The sequence below is a fragment of the Doryrhamphus excisus genome, chromosome 4 (assembly GCF_030265055.1).
Source record: "Doryrhamphus excisus isolate RoL2022-K1 chromosome 4, RoL_Dexc_1.0, whole genome shotgun sequence".
Taxonomy (NCBI): domain Eukaryota; kingdom Metazoa; phylum Chordata; class Actinopteri; order Syngnathiformes; family Syngnathidae; genus Doryrhamphus; species Doryrhamphus excisus.
This window is the reverse complement of record NC_080469.1, coordinates 21,196,563-21,216,046: the sequence shown is the minus strand read 5'-3', so window position 1 is coordinate 21,216,046 and position 19,484 is coordinate 21,196,563. Positions and strand designations below refer to the sequence as shown.

General features: G+C 47.5%; 1 protein-coding gene across 7 annotated transcripts in view; it reads right to left on the bottom strand.

Moving 5' to 3' along the window:
- Positions 1-19,484, bottom strand: part of vps13a (vacuolar protein sorting 13 homolog A) — a 63,285-nt gene that overhangs the window by 24,073 nt on the left and 19,728 nt on the right. For 5 of the 7 annotated variants that reach the window (XM_058070437.1, XM_058070433.1, XM_058070435.1 and 2 more), the window contains 18 exons: positions 18,838-18,985; positions 11,846-12,008; positions 11,507-11,631; positions 11,241-11,410; positions 9,842-10,092; positions 9,252-9,436; positions 9,044-9,187; positions 8,489-8,698; positions 8,279-8,422; positions 8,119-8,220; positions 7,889-8,041; positions 7,564-7,822; positions 7,337-7,497; positions 6,778-6,881; positions 3,567-3,867; positions 3,351-3,487; positions 1,081-1,369; positions 905-1,009 (listed from right to left, as the gene is read on the bottom strand). In XM_058070437.1, coding sequence (XP_057926420.1) covers positions 905-1,009; positions 1,081-1,369; positions 3,351-3,487; positions 3,567-3,867; positions 6,778-6,881; positions 7,337-7,497; positions 7,564-7,822; positions 7,889-8,041; positions 8,119-8,220; positions 8,279-8,422; positions 8,489-8,698; positions 9,044-9,187; positions 9,252-9,436; positions 9,842-10,092; positions 11,241-11,410; positions 11,507-11,631; positions 11,846-12,008; positions 18,838-18,985 — 3,151 coding nt within the window. Of the gene's footprint in view, positions 1-904; positions 1,010-1,080; positions 1,370-3,350; positions 3,488-3,566; positions 3,868-6,777; positions 6,882-7,336; positions 7,823-7,888; positions 8,042-8,118; positions 8,221-8,278; positions 8,423-8,488; positions 8,699-9,043; positions 9,188-9,251; positions 9,437-9,841; positions 10,093-11,240; positions 11,411-11,506; positions 11,632-11,845; positions 12,009-18,837; positions 18,986-19,484 lie in introns of all 7 variants that reach the window. The other 2 variants (XM_058070434.1, XM_058070440.1) reach the window with 1 other exon arrangement.

Sequence of the window (19,484 nt, the reverse complement as noted above, 5' to 3'; positions counted from 1 at the left end):
CATCACATGATAATCTCAAATAAAGATGAAATGATTATCATTTCTTGTGGTTGTTTTTCCTACATAGATCATGACGTTGCATGGAAATCTGGATTGTCAAGAGACTTGTCAAAATAAATAAAAGTACATTCATGGAGATGTATGTTAACACGGCATGCCATACTACCTCACACATGGTAGTCGTAGTAAGCAGTGATATTCATAAGTTGTGCACCACAATGAAACATTATTGAATAGACACATTTGTGTACTAGTAAAGTGTTTTGAATCCGGAAAAAGAAATGCTCAATGGTCAAACAATAATTTGTGAAGCAAAGGTGAGAAAAATACACAGAGAAATGGAAGCGCTAGATTTTGTAGCTTGTGCAAAATCAGCACTTGGGTATTGGATCTAATCGGTGGTGTTTCATTGTGACCGATTCAAATTGTCACAGCAATGTGATTCACTCACCTGTGCCATCATTTGATTTGCTGCCGCTAATAAAATACTTGTTTAGGAGGCACTGTTTCATCACTTTTTGCTGTTTTCCTTCACAAGTTGTTTTTACAGAATTACACCATGTTGGCAGGGACGCCATGATAGATGTTTTCCTAGTCAAACCATCCCTGATTGGTTGATCGCGAACAAGAACGGGTGTGGGTAAAACGCGGACTGTGGACTCCGGTCTAAATAAACAATTCTGATTGGTCCATTTCAAGATTTGCAAGGATTGGTTTGCAAATTACCACCGGAATTACGCAGTCCGTGTTTTACCATGCCAAAGTGCACTTGCCCGATGGGAATATCACTGATTGGATTTACTTGCCCCAATTTTGTTTTAACTTGCCCCGGGCCATTGGTACATTGTTATTGTCCAGCCCTGTGTGTTATCTACTTTAAAAAAAAGAAAACGGTGCATCTCACCCGATAATCTTTATATTGTCCTTTACATTTCACATCTCCGTAGCTACCAACTGTGTCCAGGGAAAACTCATCGGAGAGCTCACTTTCAGAGATCATTAGACGGACCTGAAGGAAGAAAAGGACAAGATGACATGATAAGACTAAGGTTACTTTAAAGGTAACTTTGACTTTCTTGCCTTGTTGGTTTTTAGGAAGTAACGAGGCTTGAAGGAGAAGAGAAGCGGCATGTCGCAGTCCAGAGGGTGCTTGCGGTGGATGTCGTCAGCCTTGTACTGCAGCAGCCTGCCCGTCTTGTTCACCATCCAGTACGGCGAGTGGATGGCGACCTCCGTCTGGCCCTGGTCGTACTTGACGTGGACGGCTATGTCCAGCTCCGCCTTTGTCTTCTCGTCACTGTAAAACTCCTCGTCCTCTTGGAGGGACTCGAACGTGATTAAGGTGATCTCCTCCTGGTTACTGTGGAGACTGTAAAATAAAGTTAGTTTTTTTTTTTTTTTTTTACTTTTGTCCAGTCCATTTTTGGACTTTTCTGTGAGAAGTCGTGCATTATCTGACAGTGTTTTCGACCATGACTGTAGGTCAATACATTCTAAGCCAGGGGTCGGGAACCTTTTTGGCTAAGAGAGCCATGAAGGCCAAATATTTTAAAATGTGTATCTGTGAGAGCCATATACATTTTTTTAAACATTGAATGCAATAAAATGTGTGCATTTTTATGTAAGACCAACAGTTTTAGATATAATGGGCTCTAATTACGTAGACCAGGCACACTACCCCAGGCCAATGGGGTGTGGCCAGCACACTTTCGTGAGCAGCGCAGTGTCCAATAATAAATCAAATACTTGCTGCCATTAACTTCTGCTGCTGCATGGTTTTGCACCGTACTCCGTACATGTATTTCATTCTTTTGGCCATCTTCACCAGAAGGCTTGGTTCTGCAGCTTTAGCTAGGTGACTATTTGACTAAAGGAGGAAAGTTTGCATTTACATGTTGACATCTCAATGACCAAGGTAGACTACCGCATTACCCAGTAATAATCAAGTTTTGGTGTTTGACCTGGAAAATATCATCAGGAAAGATAGATATGGTTGGCCGTATTGCAGTAGAAAAGAGATGGACGGATTAAAATGCATAAGAAAGTTGTTGATTATTTTTAACAGTCATTTCTGTGATGTTTACTTTAAAATGTTAGCAAAAATACATTTTTATTGTGGTAATAAACGCTTGAGAGCCAGATACAGTCATCAAAAGAGCCCTACCTGGCTCCCGAGCCATAGGTTCCCTACCTCTGTTCTAAGCCATCCAAACAAAACATCAACATGCTAACTTCTGTGTTAGTTATTAAATATTACTGTATTACTGTAAAATGGCTCTAATAATATATCCAATGAATTTACGTATTTTCGAGTGGTTAGCGTGCAGACCTCACAGCAAGGAGAACAGGGTTCAATCCCGCCCTCGGCCATCTCTGTGGTGAGTTTGCATGTTCTCCCCGTGCATGCGTGGGTTTTCTCCGGGTACTCCGGTTTCCTCCCACATTCCAAAAACATTCATTCATTCATTCATTTTCTACCGCTTTTTCCTCACGGGGGTCGCGGGGGTGCTGGAGCCTATCCCAGCTGTCTTCGGGCGAGAGGCGGGGTACACCCTGGACTGGTGGCCAGCCAACCAAGATTCAAATGTCTACTTATGAAAATGGCTAAAAAGGCTACTATGACAATGCTAACAAGCTAGCAATGATAACAATGGCATGCCAACACCTAGGATAATAGTGGTAAGTGTACATTCATTCATTGCTGGAGCCTATCCCAGCTGTCTTCGGGAGACTGGTGTCCAGCCAATCACAGGGCACATATAGACAAACAACCATTCACACTCACATTCATACCTATGGACAATTTGGAGTCGCTAATTAACCTAGCATGTTTTTGGAATGTGGGAGGAAACCGGAGTACCCGGAGAAAACCCACGCATGCACGGGGAGAACATGCAAACTCCACACAGAGATGGCCGAGGGTGGAATTGAACCCTGGTCTCCTAGCTGTGAGGTCTGCGCGCTAACCACTCGTCCGCCGTGGCGCCCCATTCCAAAAACATGCTAGGTTAATTGGCGACTCCAAATAGTCCATAGGTATGAATTTGCGTGTGAATGGTTGTTTGTCTATATGTGCCCTGTGATTGGCTGGAGATCAGTCCAGGGTGTCGCCCGAAGACAGCTGGGATAGGCTCCAGCACCCCGCGACCTCGTGAGGATAAGCGGTAAAAAAATGAATGAATGAATTCATTTTCAGAATACTCCAAAGGACAATAAAAACAAGTTGCAGGCTGAAAATGGCTTCTTTATAAAAGCCGGACTGTATTGCTCTTGTATTGGCTATCACTTGTGAGTGGGTGTGCCTAATAAAGTGTCTGGTGATTTAACATATACGCTATAAGTAGTCATACCTGTACTGAGCAGACCAGTCCTGAGAAAAGTAGTCAACCAAGCGAAGGTGAAGACTGGACTGGTCCATGACAGCGGTGTGAAGCTGGGCAGAGTGTCCCGGGTCCAGCTTGGCCTCAGGGGCGCACTGTCCACTGTCCTGATACATACAGGGTGGATGCTGTAATGTATTGCTAAATGGTTTTTGTACGGATGCACACTCTGAAGCATTGGCTTACATTGAGTTTGTAGGTGATGGGATAAGGCAGCAGGTTGCGTAGTAGGATGGAGGGCCACAGGTGGAGCACAAAGGGCACGTCGAAGTTGTTCCCCACACTACCAGTGTCTTTAAATATCACCTTGTCCCTACGGGGCACGATGTTGACAGTCAGGACGCCACCGACTTCCCCGCGGAGACGACACGTCTGCTGGATGGTCATATTGGGCTGCTCCAGGTTGATGTCTTCATAGCTGAAGCCCTCAGAGCACTCAAAGTCATCATGCTCATCCCCCGTGACGGGCTGGAGGCTCAGCTCTGACCTGGGAAAACAGAAGTCAAGAGAATGAGCATGGAGGTCTGTAGAGTAAACACCGCTATTGTGTGTTGTTCTCACACAGTGCACACAGTTATCCCTCATTTCTCACTGTTAATTGGTTCCAGACCTGACCATGATAAGTCAATCTCTGGTAAGTAGGATCCGGTGGTGTCATTAGGCCTTTTTTTTTTTTTTTACAAAAAAATCTCATAAAAATCTCATTTCATATAATAAGGCAAAAGCAGGCTAATAAGCAGGCTAATACTAGCCTACAATACAGCAATAATCAGAAGAAGAATAATGATGATGATAGTAATAATAATAATAGGATAATAATAATATAATAATGATTATTATATAATTGATCACAATAATAATAATAGGATAATAATAATATAATAATGATTATTATATAATTGATCACTGATAAGTCAATCTCTGGAAAGTAGGATCCGGTGGCGTCATTGGGCCTTTTTTTTTTTTTTACAAAAAAATCTCATAAAAATCTCATTTCATATAATAAGGCAAAAGCAGGCTAATAAGCAGGCTAATACTAGCCTACAATACAGTAATAATCAGAAGAATAATAATGATAGTAATAATAATCGGCTAATTAATAATATAATAATGATTATTATCTCTACTAAATCTGTCCAAAAGTGGGAAAATTATATCCCGGTTCTTGTTCTTATTTGTTTTTTGGATATTTTGATTTTTTTGAATGTCTACTACATTCATTCATATCCTTTGCATCTCCAGGGGGCTAAGCCCCCCCTGTCCTCAGAACCTAGTGACGCCCCTGGTAGGATCCCTTCATTCATTCATTCATTCATTTTCTACCACTTTTCCTCACGAGGGTCGCGGGGGGTGGAGGGAGGCGGGGTACACCCTGGACTGGTGGCCAGCCAATCACAGGGCACATATAGACAAACAACCATTCACACTCACATTCATACCTATGGACAATTTGGAGTCGCCAATTAACCTAGCATGTTTTTGGAATGTGGGAGGAAACCGGAGTACCCGGAGAAAACCCACGCATGCACGGGGAAAACATGCAAACTCCACACAGAGATGGCCGAGGGTGGAATTGAACCCTGGTCTCCTAGCCGTGAGGTCTGCGCGCTAACCACCGCCGATCCCTTCATTATTAATGGAATATTTTCATAGTAATGGCATAGAAAACCTATATGGATTAAACATTATTAGAGCGCTCTCAACATGAAATAACTCCCCTACAGTCACCTTTTACGTTCGTATCACTCAATACGGTGGTTCCCTCGCTCCATCGCGGTTCAGTTTTTGTGGCAATTTTATCGTTAAAAAAAAAAAATGACAGTGTAAGAACGCCCTTTATGATGAACTGCATTGTGGGAAGTTGAGTGTTCTAGTCTTCGGCATTCAGATTGGCTGTCTCCTGTGTCATGGCAGGCTAGCAAACAGCTGTTTACTCACCGCCAATACTGTAAACAATAGGCAACACTGCCCGGCCGCAAGCCCTCCCCCCCTGACAAAACGCATCAAATAGCAGAAGAAGCCAGTCGGACCCCCTTTTAGAGACTAGTTTGGATTCTCGCGGCAATCAATCGCAGCATCCGTAGTTTCTTTTGTTTGATAACCGTTATTTATTCACTGTTTTGCTAACTTTCTAGTCAAGTGTGAATCATTAGAGTACTTCCACTTGTCTATTCCCCCTTTCTTCCATTCTCAATTGTTCTAAAATTGCATCAAATGGCCTTATGGGTAGATGCTAAGGGTGTGTATTGGCAAGAATCTGGCGATACGATACGTATCACGATAATGGCTCACAATACGATATATCATGATACTGTTAACAAGGCGATATTTTTTTTGTTTTTCTTGTAGTTAAAGATTATTTCCTGGAAAAACTGAATTACACCAGCAATATGCACTTAAAAAACACATTTTTAATTTGATTAGAACAGTATGTTATGCTGTATCACAAACTTTCCTCTGTAAAACCTTAAAGTGTAGCATTTGGATAAATAAAGCTTTAACATTCAGCTTTAAATTTACAAAAAAAACAACATAAAAACAAATAAATGAAATTATGTCTCAAAATCCTGCTCAAATGTTTACATTCTATTAGCTGTGAAAAAATGCATACAGTCCCTGACTTATCCACCATCAAAACAGTTTGTGGAACAAAGTAAAAAGCCAGTAAAAAGTCCTTTTAGGATGCTTGAAATAAGCATTATTTAACAAAATAGTGATATCAATTTGAAAAACAAAATACCTGCAATATCACAGTACTACTTTTGTAGTATACAAAAGGACCTCGGCATTGCTTGCTAGCGGCAGGTCCTCATGGTGTCTCGCTAAGTGGACTCGCAGATTTGTCGTGTTTCCCAAATACTTTATACGGGAAACATGACACATTTTCCAAACGGCATGGGTTTTGTCAATTTCTGCACATCCTACTTTGTGTAGAAATCCAAAATGTGTCTACACTTCAGCCTTTGTACGCCGCAGGGGACCGCTGTTATGTGCTGGCATTCTGCCATGTTGAACTGTGTTTATGTGTGAGGACGTTTCACTCGTCAATCTCGTTCAACGTCCTTGCCTAATTGACTACGTAAGTGCTGCCACCTAACCATCGGAGGTTTCAATTCAAATCAGAAATGAACCTTGAATAAATACCATATACAGTCTATGATAAATGCCTAAAAATATCCATATCATACTTTTTAATATCGATACAGTATCGTGGAAGGAAGTATCGCGATATATCGCCGAAATGATATTTTCTTACACCCCTAGTACATGCTATTGCACCACTTGTTATATGGCATATAAGATAAGCCTTTATTCGTCCCTCATGTGTGTTTTTATGATGTTAGAGATTTGAAGGGAATGTGGGCACCAGAAGTGAAAGGTTTTCATAAGGTCTCACCTGTATGAGTCCAGAGGCACACAGAACTCCTCCGTGGGGAGCGACGTCCCCAGGCACGTTGATCCCTCAAACACTTTGAATGGGATTGAGAAGTGATTGATGATCTGTAGAAAATACGTGGGGAAGAAATTGTACATGGAATTGTCACGTGTCTCTAATCTGTAAACAAATACAATGCAGCAGTTCAGGCCAGCCTTTGGCGCGTACAAGTCACGGCTCATGATAGTCCAAGGAAAAAACCTCTTCTATTGTTAAAGTACCCCCGTGAAATAAGCCAGTGTGCAAGTATTGTGCTGCCATTGTTCAGTAGAGATGGGAAATGGTGCTACAAGCCGCAAGTCATGCAATAAGAAACATCAATTTACTAAAAACAACACAATATCTCAGACTATTTCAACTGTTTGTCTGCTAGGTATTTTTTTTACCTTCAGTTTTTAATTAAAGGATTAGTAACTACAAAAACCGAGGCATGACCCCTTAACTGCGATTATGGTGCGATTATGGTGTCTCATGATAATAACAGTTGTCATGAACGTTTACCAGAATGTTAGCAAAGTACCTGGAACGGTGAGCGGATCTTGATGAACTTGCTACCCTCCACAGAGTAAATCTGACACACCAGGAAACGAGTGACTCCCGACTCCCGGTGCATGACACTGTACATTCCCCGTTCCACCTTAATGAGGGGGATCACACAGGTTGACGTGTGGCCGGCTGGAGCTGAGAGAGTGGACGGAATAGAAGCGAGACCAATTGCCTTGCAGGGATTTAACTGTGCTGACTTACTTGGCTGGATGTAGTAGTCCTTTTCGCTTAAGGAGGTCATCGCTGAGAACTGGTCAGATGCCGTTGTGGTTATATAGTCCATCCCGAGCGTCTGGCCATCTTGCAGCTCCACCGTATGGTTGTCGCTCTGCATGTCGATGGGAGAAAACATGTCGCTGTACTGGACAAAGACTGGCAGGCCCAGGCGGTTCTTCACCACAAACGGCGCTTCGTCCTTCTGAAAGATCCCTGCTGTTTCTTTGGCAGCCTCGGCAAACGCCTGCCGGGATACAAAAAGGTGGTTGAAATGGGAGAGGAGGGGACGACAAGTTGTTTGTGTTCTCACCGTGCCCAGATTGTTCAGCATAGTCAGTCCACATTTGGAGAGGGTGATGTTGAGTTGGTCCTTACTGCTGATGACAATGACAGTCTTGTAGTCTGGGACATTGTAGTCCACTTCATCTGCATATCTTACACTCTTCAGTGGCTTCTTTTTCATCTGGTTGCAGACAAGTTACTGATACTTATTACTTATATCTGCATGTATTTCCGTTCATGGGTGTGCATAATAAGTACCTTCACGTCCAGTGTCCAGGGTCTGAAACCGTCTCTTGTCTCATCCTCTAAAGGCTCCAGCAGCGGCTCCCACACTCCCATCACCTCATTATAGTAATGGACCTAATGCAGGATTCAAGTTAGAGTCTGCAGTACTAATGCGCTATAGTTGTGGTGTCACCTCTAAATTGAGCACACTGTGCAAGTTGATGAGCGTAGTCCAGTCTGAGACGTTTCCCTGGAAGGAGGACTTTGCCAGAAGCAAAGGGACTGTGCGGTGTCCGACCCCAGCCTCAAGGGTCACGCAAATCGATTTGATGTTCATCTGGAAGGATGGGAAAAGTCACTCCTTTGTTTTGTTCTGTACAGTAAGTCGGCATTTTAATCTCACCTGTAACGTCTCCCCCTGTGGAATCAGCGGGGCCTCTGTTTGTGTGTTTGAATCACACTCCTCCTCCAAGAACCACAATTTAAGGTCTTTCCAGTCCCGCTTCAACCACATGTCCACCGGGACGGGACTTTCAAGCTCCTCTGTTGTTTCTGCAGCTGGGGTCAGGGCCGACTGGATGGTTAAGAGTGTTTTGATGATGATGGGAGAAACCTGGATGGACAGTTAAACGCGCGTTAGGGTTGCAAAGTGAGGACACAATTTGGGAATTGATGAGAATTCAGGCCCCTCGTTGCACTTAAAGCTATTCCTACTAAGATTAGTTAAAGCTATTCCTCCTAAGATCAGTTAAAGCTATTCCTACCAAGATTAGTTAAAGCTATTCCTCCTAAGATCAGTTAAAGCCATTCCTCCTAAGATCAGTTAAAGCTATTCCTCCTAAGATCAGTTAAAGCTATTCCTCCTAAGATTAGATAAAGCTATTCCTACTAAGATGAGTCAAAGCTATTCCTCCTAAGATCACAGATTTACAGATCATGCAGCTCAAGAAGCACCGACCTTCAGCGTGAGAGCACTGATGGAAAGCTCCATAGCTTGTGGAGACGTTTCAGTCTGACTACTCTGGAAGAAGACCTGGCATGGCTGGAGTACTGTGGTCACGCTGTTCACCCTCTTCTCTCTCAGGAAGGGACATGCCACAACCTAAAACCCATCGCAAACTGTGAAACCCACTGCAAAACAGCATGAGAGTGTAAAAACAACATACCTTAAGGTCTTGGATAACGGCAGTCATTTGTGAGCTCTCCGCATCAAATGTGATGACTACTTCACAATCTGTGGTCATCACCAGGGCCGGGGCGTCGGCGCGTGTCAGGTCGGCCACAAACACGATCTCCGGGTTTCGCATCACGACGTTAATCTCCGTCTTTGACACAGCGGCCGGGGCGGCAGCTGAGAGGAAGATAGCGTGCACTGACTAAGTGAGGGAGGGGGTTTCATTATTATTCTTATTTAGTTGCATCAGGGAGCTAGGAGACCAGGGTTCAATTCCACCCTCGGGCATCTCTGTGTGGAGTTTGCATGTTCTCCCTGTGCATGCGTGGGTTTTCTCCGGGTACTCCGGTTTCCTCCCACATTCCAAAAACATGCTAGGTTAATTGGCGACTCCAAATTGTCCATAGGTATGAATGTGAGTGTGAATGGTTGTTTGTCTATATGTGCCCTGTGATTGGCTGGCCACCCTACACCAGGGTGTAGCACTCCTGTCATGTAGTAATGCAAAAATATTAGCTCATAAGGATCGCCGGCAGTTGAGTAGCTATGCGTTACCATTGAAGTCATATTGTTTAAACTCACTGTTTTCCTTTGCTTGGGCAGATGAGTTGTTCTTATCTCCCGATCCGGCGTTGCCCTTGGCCGGGGGCGTCTGAGCGAAGCCCTCCTTGGTGGCCTGGAGGAAGATGTTGCCCACCGTGAGGAGGAACTCCATACTGGCGCACAGATACACGTCCTGCACCACCGCGTTCAAGGAGATGCCTTCACGGCCCTGCTGGTAGTTGACCTCCGCCATCATCTTCTTTTCTGCACCGGGACGCAGCGCCATCATCCTGAAGTGGACAATGCGCAGGTTAACATGAAAACATAAGGATCGGAATTCAGCACCACAGGCTGTTTCAATTTATGTATCAAAAGTGTACAGTAATCCCTCGTTTATCGGGGTTCCAGACCCGACCCTGATAAGTGAATTCCGCAAAGCATTTTTATGTCCAATATTTTCAACCTGTTTGCAGCCTTCTCAATACAGTTTTTAACATTATTAGAGCCTTACAGACATGAAATAACAGCCCCTGAACACTCTTGTGTCTCTCGCAGAGCTGTGCATGACTGACACTCAGTGAGCAGTAGAATACTACGTATCATCACTTTGAATGCGTCTTCTGAGTGCCTTATATTGGTATTTTAGTTCATTTAGGCTTGAACATGCTTAATTTAGGCACAAAATACAGAAAAATTGCTTAAATATGCATATTAATGACTAATAATAGGCTGCATTTAACCAGGAAAAAGCATATCTGGGATTATTTGAGAAAAACCATGATGGAGTGAAGCGGTGCAAAGTGGCGAGGGATAACTGTGTAGTGCAGGCGTCTCAAACACGCGGCCCAGGACACTAGTTTGAGGCCCCCGCCTTGATATGAAAGTTTAATGTTAGTGCGGCCCGCGCAAGTTTGATATGGATGCTGTATGGTATCATGTACCCAGAAAAAAATATTACGTTTGATTAATGTTTATGTTAAAGGTTAAATAACTGTTAATAGTTATCCTCCCTATCCGTGTGGAAGTGGTAAGTTTTTGGCTATTTAAGTTTAAAGGAAATAACTTGAAGGCTACCGTTTAGGTTGCTAGCTCTCTAGTTTGCGAGTTAGCATGTGTCTCAAGACCCTGCAGTTGTTTATTACTGATTGATTTTCTTTATTCTTGATTTGTTTATTTATTTTTCATCTTATTTTATGCAGAAAAATAAAATTTAAGATATTTGAGAACAGTGGAATGTTTTGTCAGAGCTTTTATTGTAGAAAATCGGAACCAAAGCACTGAAAAAGTTTGTATATTTTTCTGTTTTTAATCAATGCGTTTTTTTTTTTTTTGAAAACCTGATGCGGCCCAGCCTTGCCCAAACCCTAGCTCCAGTGGCCCCCAGGTAAATTGAGTTTGAGACCCCTGGTGTAGTGATATACTGGCGCATGTGTAGCACCTTGAGCAGACTGTGTTGCTGTGTGGCCTCATGTCATCTAGAAGGCAGGTAGAAAGTCGGACCGAGGCCTTCATGGCGCTGTCGGAGAACATGGTGACGGAGGTGGAGATGGTGCCCAGGGTGAACTCGCCCAGCTTTAGCTGATCATCATGTGGGTCCAAAAACTGAATCTAAAGAACATGAACATGACTCTTTTTGCTTTTTGTGATGTCATTTAGGTGCTGACACATTGTGTTGGATGGTATTTTCTAACTGAAACGGATTACCTGGTTGGCGTTGGGCTGGTACAAGACCAGAGACATGGAGTCAAACTTGAAGTCGAATTTCATGGTGGTCTTCAGCCTGACGTTTTTGGGACCTTCCACCACAGCTGCAGTCACCACTTTGTTGCCTGACATCACAACGTTGCCACAAAATGTTTATTGTTGTTCGACTTTCATACTTAGCGGCTAAACAGGTCCTGCTAAAAAGGTCCAGTATTCAAATATTTATCACCAATTTGAAAAATCTAGTCTTGATACTGGAATTTAGGCAGTTAAAAAGTTTTCGTAAAGTACTACCTTTTAGCTGGTCTTGGTCATATACAGTATTAGGCCTCGACTTACTGCTGGCTCCTCCGGTGTTTCCTGAAGTGTTGTTGGGCTTGTTGGGTCCGATGTCGTCAGCAGGAGCATGTGGCGATGCGGGGGAAGCAATGTCAGACTTCTCGGTGAGATTTTCACAGAGAGTCCTCAGGGTAACTGTCATGTCACCCTGGCTGAGATTCAACTGTTGGGAGAAAAGTAGGAAAAGATGGAAAAAAGATGGGAGAAAAGATGGAAAAGTAGAAGTCATGCACGAGGAGGAAGGGATGGGACTCTCAGATCTGAAAGATTACAGAAGACAGTTACTATGGTACCGATTATGTCATTGTATGGTCATATCACCTCGTACTTCGGTACGTGACAAAAAAAACCCAACAAAAAACGTAAACTATGTTAGGAAAGCAGGAAGTGAACAAATGTAACAGTTACTGATTGTAAAAGTACCAGTCTTATGTCTTATGTTTTTATCTTTTTAGTCCTATTTTTTTGCTCTTAGTCTTTCTGCTTTTAACTCCAGTGTTTTGTTTTTATCTTTTTAGTCCTATTTTTTATGCTCTTAGTCTTCAGCTTTTAACTCCAGTGTTTCCTCAGGGGGGTCCTCCACACTGGGGGCTGTGTCGGGTCTGCTGAGGGGGTGCCATCCTTGGGTCCCTTCAACCCGGCCGGCTGGGGGTTCCTCCCTTTAAAGTGGGGGTTCGCCTGTCTGTCGGAGTCGGGGGGCCCGGGTGCTGGTCCCCCGATGGCACGGCCTGCAGCTCCTCCCAGTGTGGACGGCCCCAAAGGTGGCGTTTCCTTGTTCCTCAGTGCCATGCCATGTCTCCCTACTGTGTGTGATTGTGTGTGTGTGTGTGTGTGTGTGTGTGTGGGGGACTAGTATGGAGGGTGGGAAGGAGGGGCTTTCTTTTGTTTCTTTGTTTTTTCCTTTTAATTGTGGTAATTGTTTTCATTCTGTAAAGCACTTTGTGTTGCATGTCTTTGCAGGAAAAGTGCTATACAAATAAAGTTGATTTGATTTGATTTGAGATGGAGGGGTAGGATTTAATAAGCTTTGCTTCTTCCTACTCCTTTTGGACATGTGGAACTGGGAACTGATTGTGTGATGCATTCAATTGTAATCTGATGCATGTTCAAATTAAATTAAACCATTAACATTACCATCACAAGTGTCATATCCTGGGGCCCTTGCCCTGTTCCCCAGTCTCCTCCCTGTCTTTTTTGTCTCCTCAGACCCTCGTTTCCTGGCTGGAGGCGGAGCTGCTGAACGCACCTGAAGCCAATCACCCCACTGGCACTTAAGCGGACTGCAGACAGCTGGCCAACGCCGGATTATTGTGCTACCTACGCTACGATACCCATGCCGCTGCTCTTCCTAGTTACACCTGTTGTTTTGCGTTCAGCAGCGCTCGCCTTCAGCCAGCCTATCTTGTGTTTGTTTCCATGGTGCTCTTTCCCGACACCATCGCTTTTTGTTTCTTCCTTTTGGGCCGAATAAAAGCCTTGAGACGCACTTACCTGACTCCTGTCTCCGTGTCCGGAACCAAGACTCACCCCGCGACGTAACAGAATAATCCGGCCATAAGAATGGATCCCGGCGACACGGACCCGGTCAAAAAGTCCCTCCGTCTCCAAGCCATGCGCCTCTCCAAACAAGAGGAACTATTCGGCGCTCTCGGTGCCAGCGTGCAGAACTTGGCCGAGCAGCAAGATGCACGCATGGCCGCCCTCGAAGCTCAGCTCAACACGGTGCTCTCAGCTCTGCAGGTCCTCCCGGCTCTCGCCACACCTCCGGTGGCGGACGTCCCTCCGGACCCTTCCCCTCTGCCCATGGGGCCCAGCCCGGCCGCCGTTTGCCCCCAGCTCTCGAAACCGGAGCGATTCTCCGGGGACTCAGGTGACGTGCGCACCTTCCTGACACAGTGCGAGCTGCACTTCGAGCTTCAAGCAGCCGCCTTCCCCACGGAACGCGCTCGAGTTGCCTTTGCCACCTCCCACCTCACGGGCAAGGCGGGCGCCTGGGCCACAGCGGAATGGAGCCGGCGCTCGGCCATCTGCTCCTCATTCTCCTCGTTTGCCAAGGCCTTGGAGCAGGTGTTCCAGCGTAATCTCCCCGGCCCCGAGGCAGCGCGGACCCTCCTGAGGCTTCGCCAAGACAGGCTCAGCGTCTCGGACTACGCGATCGAGTTCCGCGCGCTCGCAGCCATGAGCGACTGGAACCCCTCAGCCCTCCTGGATGTGTTCTCCGACGGGCTCGCGGAACGAATCCGAGACCACATGATCCCTCTGGAGACGCCGAGCGACCTGGACGAGTTGATCGCCTTGGCCGTCCGCATCGAAAAGCGCTTGAACTTCCGCGAGCAGGACCGGCTCCTCCGTCGCGCCGCGCCGACCGTCGTTCGGAGATTCCCCGATGAGCGGCACCTCAACGACAGGCCGTCCGCCTCCATGGGGACAACACCTACGCTGGCTCCGGAGGAACCGATGCAGCTCGGCGGACATCGCCTCACGCCGGCCGAGAGGAGGCGTCGCCTTCGGCTTCGTCTCTGCATCTACTGCGGACAACCCGACCACAACATCTCTCGCTGTCCACTCCGCCCAGACAGCCAACGCTCACAAGCTACAGGCGCGCCCTCTCCTGGTTCGTCGGTGATCTCTCTGGCCGCGCCTCCTGTCTCGACCACGTCTGCTGTCAGCCGATTGCAGCTGCCAGGTACACTTTCCTGGTCTGATATCAGCGTAGATATCAAGACTTTTATCGACTCTGGCTCGGACGACTGCTTCCTCGACGAAGCATTTGTGGTTAGCTCGTCTATCCCTGTGGTGCCGCTATCTACGCCCAAGATTGTACGCTCATTGGACGGGCGCCACCTTGCTAAGGTCACTCACCAGACCCGCTCTCTTGTGCTCCGCCTATCTGGCAACCACGTTGAAAATTTATCTTTTTTCGTCATCCCCTCGCGCTCCGCTCCGGTGGTTTTAGGGCTTAATTGGCTAAACAGACACAACCCTCACATTGACTGGGCGAAGCCAGCCATAGCTAACTGGAGCATTTTCTGCCACACACATTGCCTTAGGGGGGCGTGTCCCCGTCTGCCGACCACTCGCGCCGCTACTCCCGAACCCATCGATCTCTCCTCGGTCCCCTCCGCCTACCACGATCTCCGTGACGTGTTCAGCAAGAGCAGGGCCATGTCACTCCCCCCTCACCGTCCGTACGACTGCAGTATAGATCTTCACCCCGGTGCCACACTCCCCACCTCACGCCTGTATAATGTGTCTAAGCCGGAGAGAGAGGCACTTGAAGAGTATATTTCTTCCTCTCTCGCGTCGGGTCTCATTCGCCCCTCCTCCTCTCCTCTAGCTGCCGGCTTCTTCTTCGTAGAGAAGAAGGACAAGTCACTCCGCCCATGTGTGGATTTCCGCGCCCTCAATAATATCACGGTCAAGAACAAATACCCACTTCCCTTGCTGGACTCTGCGTTTACCTCCCTTTACTCAGCGAAGTTTTTCACCAAGCTCGACCTCCGCAACGCTTACCACCTTGTCCGCATCCGTGAGGGGGACGAGTGGAAAACTGCGTTTAACACCCCCATAGGCCACTTCGAATACCTAGTAATGCCGTTTGGACTCACCAATGCTCCGGCCGTCTTTCAGGGCCTCATTAACGATGTTCTTCGAGATATGCTGGGTCGGTTTGTCTTTGTCTATCTGGATGACATCTTGATTTTTTCTGCCACGCTCGAGGAGCATATCCAGCAAGTGAGGCTGGTCTTACGTAGGCTCCTCGACAACAAGCTTTTCGTTAAGGCCGAGAAATGCACTTTTCATGCTTCGTCTGTGTCTTTTCTGGGATTTGTGGTGGAGAAGGGGCAACTCCGAGCCGACCCAGCCAAGATCCAGGCTGTGGTCGATTGGCCCTCTCCTACATCAAGAAAGGACCTTCAAAGGTTTCTGGGCTTTGCTAATTTCTACCGTCGCTTCATTCAGAATTTCAGTCGGGTCGCAGAACCTTTGAACAGGCTCACATCCTCTAAGATTCCTTTTGTGTGGTCCCCTGACGCTAATTCTGCCTTTGAATGTCTCAAGTCGTGCTTCACCTCTGCTCCTGTTCTTGTCCACCCTGACCCTCTCTCTCAATTCTTTGTCGAGGTGGACGCGTCCGACACTGGCGTGGGGGCGGTCCTCTCCCAGCGCTCCACCGCCGATCAGAAGCTGCACCCCTGTGCCTTCTTCTCTCGCCGTCTGACCCCGGCGGAACGCAACTACGATATTGGCAACAGGGAATTACTGGCCGTCGTCTTGGCCCTACAGGAGTGGAGGCACTGGCTGGAGGGTTCGGCGGTCCCCTTTGTCGTTCTCACTGATCACAAGAACTTGGCTTACCTCCGCTCCGCCCACAGACTTAACCCACGGCAGGCACGCTGGGCCCTATTTCTCACCAGATTTGACTTCACTCTGACCTTCCGCCCCGGTTCTCGGAATGGCAAGCCCGATGCCCTGTCACGGATGTACTCTCCGCCCTTGCACACACCTCCTCAGGAGACCATCCTCCCTCTGTCCCGCATCCTTGGGGGCCTTCAGTGGGACGTGGAGAAACGGGTGATGGACGCCCTGAAGGACTCTTCCCCTCCGGGGGGCTGCCCAGCTGGACGCCTGTTTGTTGCCCCTGACCTTCGCCCAGAGGTTCTTCGCTGGGCGCATGAGTCCAAGCTCGCGTGCCATCCCGGAGTTTCGCGCACCACCTTTCTCCTGTCGCAGAGGTTCTGGTGGCCTTCCCTGCGCTCGGACGTCACAGAGTTTGTGGCCGCTTGCTCAACTTGTGCCCGCAATAAGTCCTCCCATCAGGCCCCGGCAGGCCTCCTTTGCCCCCTCCCCATCCCATCCCGGCCGTGGTCCCACGTGGCTTTAGACTTTGTCACCGGCCTTCCCCCATCCAATGGGAACACGGTCATCCTCACCATTGTGGACCGTTTCTCCAAGATGGCCCACTTCGTCGCCCTCCCCAAGCTCCCCTCAGCCCTGGAGACCGCCCAGCTACTGGTCACCCACGTTTTCCGGCTTCACGGCATCCCTGTCGACGTCGTCTCCGACAGGGGACCACAATTTTCCTCTGCTGTATGGAAGGCTTTCTGCAAGGCTTTGGGGGCGACCGCCAGCCTGTCCTCGGGCTACCATCCTCAGACAAATGGCCAGTCCGAGAGAGCGAACCAGGACCTGGAGGCGGCCATCCGCTGCGTATGCCACCAGCAGCCTGCCTCATGGGCCATCAACTTACCCTGGATTGAGTATGCCCGCAACTCCCTGGTCAGCTCCGCCACAGGTCTCTCTCCGTTCCATGGGGCATATGGCTACCAGCCCCCAGCCTTCCCTTCTCTAGAGGCAGAGTCAGCTGTCCCCTCGGTGTCCGCCCACCTGCGCCGCGCCCGCCTGGCTTGGCGCAACACCCGGATGGCCCTGGCACGCACAGCGGAACGCAACCAGCGCCTGGCCAACCGCCACCGTGTGGCAGCTCCGGAGTACAAGCCGGGACAGAGGGTTTGGTTGTCCACTCGTGACCTGCCCCTCCACACCAGTTCCAAGAAGCTCCAGCCTAGGTTCATTGGCCCTTATCCCGTGGAACGGGTCATCAGCCCCACCTCGGTGTTGCTTAGCCTCCCGGACTCCCTGGGGATCCACCCCACGTTTCACGTCTCCCTCCTCAAACCCGTCAGAGTCAGCGACCTCAGCCCTCCAGATGTGCCTCCTCCTCCTCCCAGGCTTATCGACGGCCACCCCGCATTCTCGGTCAAGGCCATTTTGGACGTGAGAAGAAGGGGCAGGGGTTTCCAGTACCTGGTCGACTGGGAGGGGTACCGCCCCGAGGACCGTTCATGGGTCTCTCGGGCGCTCATTCTTGACCCGGACTTGCTTGCTAACTTTTACCGTCGTTTCCCCGAGAAGCCAGGTAGGCCGCCAGGTGGCGCCCGTCCTTAAGGGGGGGGTACTGTCATATCCTGGGGCCCTTGCCCTGTTCCCCAGTCTCCTCCCTGTCTTTTTTGTCTCCTCAGACCCTCGTTTCCTGGCTGGAGGCGGAGCTGCTGAACGCACCTGAAGCCAATCACCCCACTGGCACTTAAGCGGACTGCAGACAGCTGGCCAACGCCGGATTATTGTGCTACCTACGCTACGATACCCATGCCGCTGCTCTTCCTAGTTACACCTGTTGTTTTGCGTTCAGCAGCGCTCGCCTTCAGCCAGCCTATCTTGTGTTTGTTTCCATGGTGCTCTTTCCCGACACCATCGCTTTTTGTTTCTTCCTTTTGGGCCGAATAAAAGCCTTGAGACGCACTTACCTGACTCCTGTCTCCGTGTCCGGAACCAAGACTCACCCCGCGACGTAACAACAAGGCTCGATTGAGATATTGCGTATGGTTCTGTAAACCAAATTATTTTGCAAAGCGAAACGGGAACGTGCAAAGTGGTATTGGAGATTATGAGCTACACAAACGAAACAAATTACATGTGTCAAATGTGAGATGGGACGCTTTATATATATACTTTTTTCCCCATTTATTTTTTGGAAATGTGACAAGAGAGTGTTAATGGAAATACTAGAATATAATATCCCTGTGTCTTGCACTGTTCTATATCTGGGGAAACCTAATGTATGAGAAGAGACTATACAAGCAAATGATAGGTATCTGCGGCGAATAAAAAAGCCAAAATGAGCAAAGGAGGACACCCCACACAGTATGATAAAAATGCCATAATGAGGAAATGGGGAAAGGAGGACACCCCTACACAGTATCAGTGGACTGCGATGGCAGATTAAATCATAAAAGGAAAAACTGATGTATCACCTCCCAATTGGATGACATGGACAATATTTACACCCAATCAGCAACAAAATACTGGATATAAGAAAGACTGAAATTGAAATACTTATTTTGTGTTTGTATTTGACAAAAAAAATGTCCCATAAAAATTGAAGTGACCAAAAAAAAAAGCCATGCGCGTAATATCGTAATATCACTTACATTCAATGGCATAAGGTGAGCTGCGATGGCGATGTCGGGGATCTTGTTGTACCAGTTGGAAGAAAGATTTCTCTGAATTTTCAGGCTCAGGGAGACTGGCTTCAACAACTGGCTTTCACCCTGGAAGTCTCCATTTAGGAATGTGGTTCTGCACACACATATGTACAGCACAAGCACATCAGCTCCGATTAGGGTTTGATGCTGCAGATTCCATTACCAATCATTCATGTGTGAATTTGGACCAGTGCTTCTCAAATATTGCCGCTCATGCTCATACAGTCAAGTGTTGGAAACATTAGCTGGCGTTTGACTGATAATAACATCGTGAGCCTAGACAACTCACCATACTCAATCAAGTATTTTCTTCAAACGCCATATTAAGCTTTTTAACATCCTGAGAGATACATTTGGCAAAATTTATATCACTCTCACAAACGACGGGGAGGTTCCACACAGCAGACATGATTGTTTTGAGTGTGCCACGCCTGTGCAGTGTGAAGGAAAGCGGGTGGGAGACATTTGATGCACAATGCAATAGCACGATGCGACAGCACGGTGCGATAGCACGGTGCGATAGCACGATGCGATAGCACGATGCGATAGCACGATGCGATAGCACGATGCGATACCACGATGCGATAGCACGA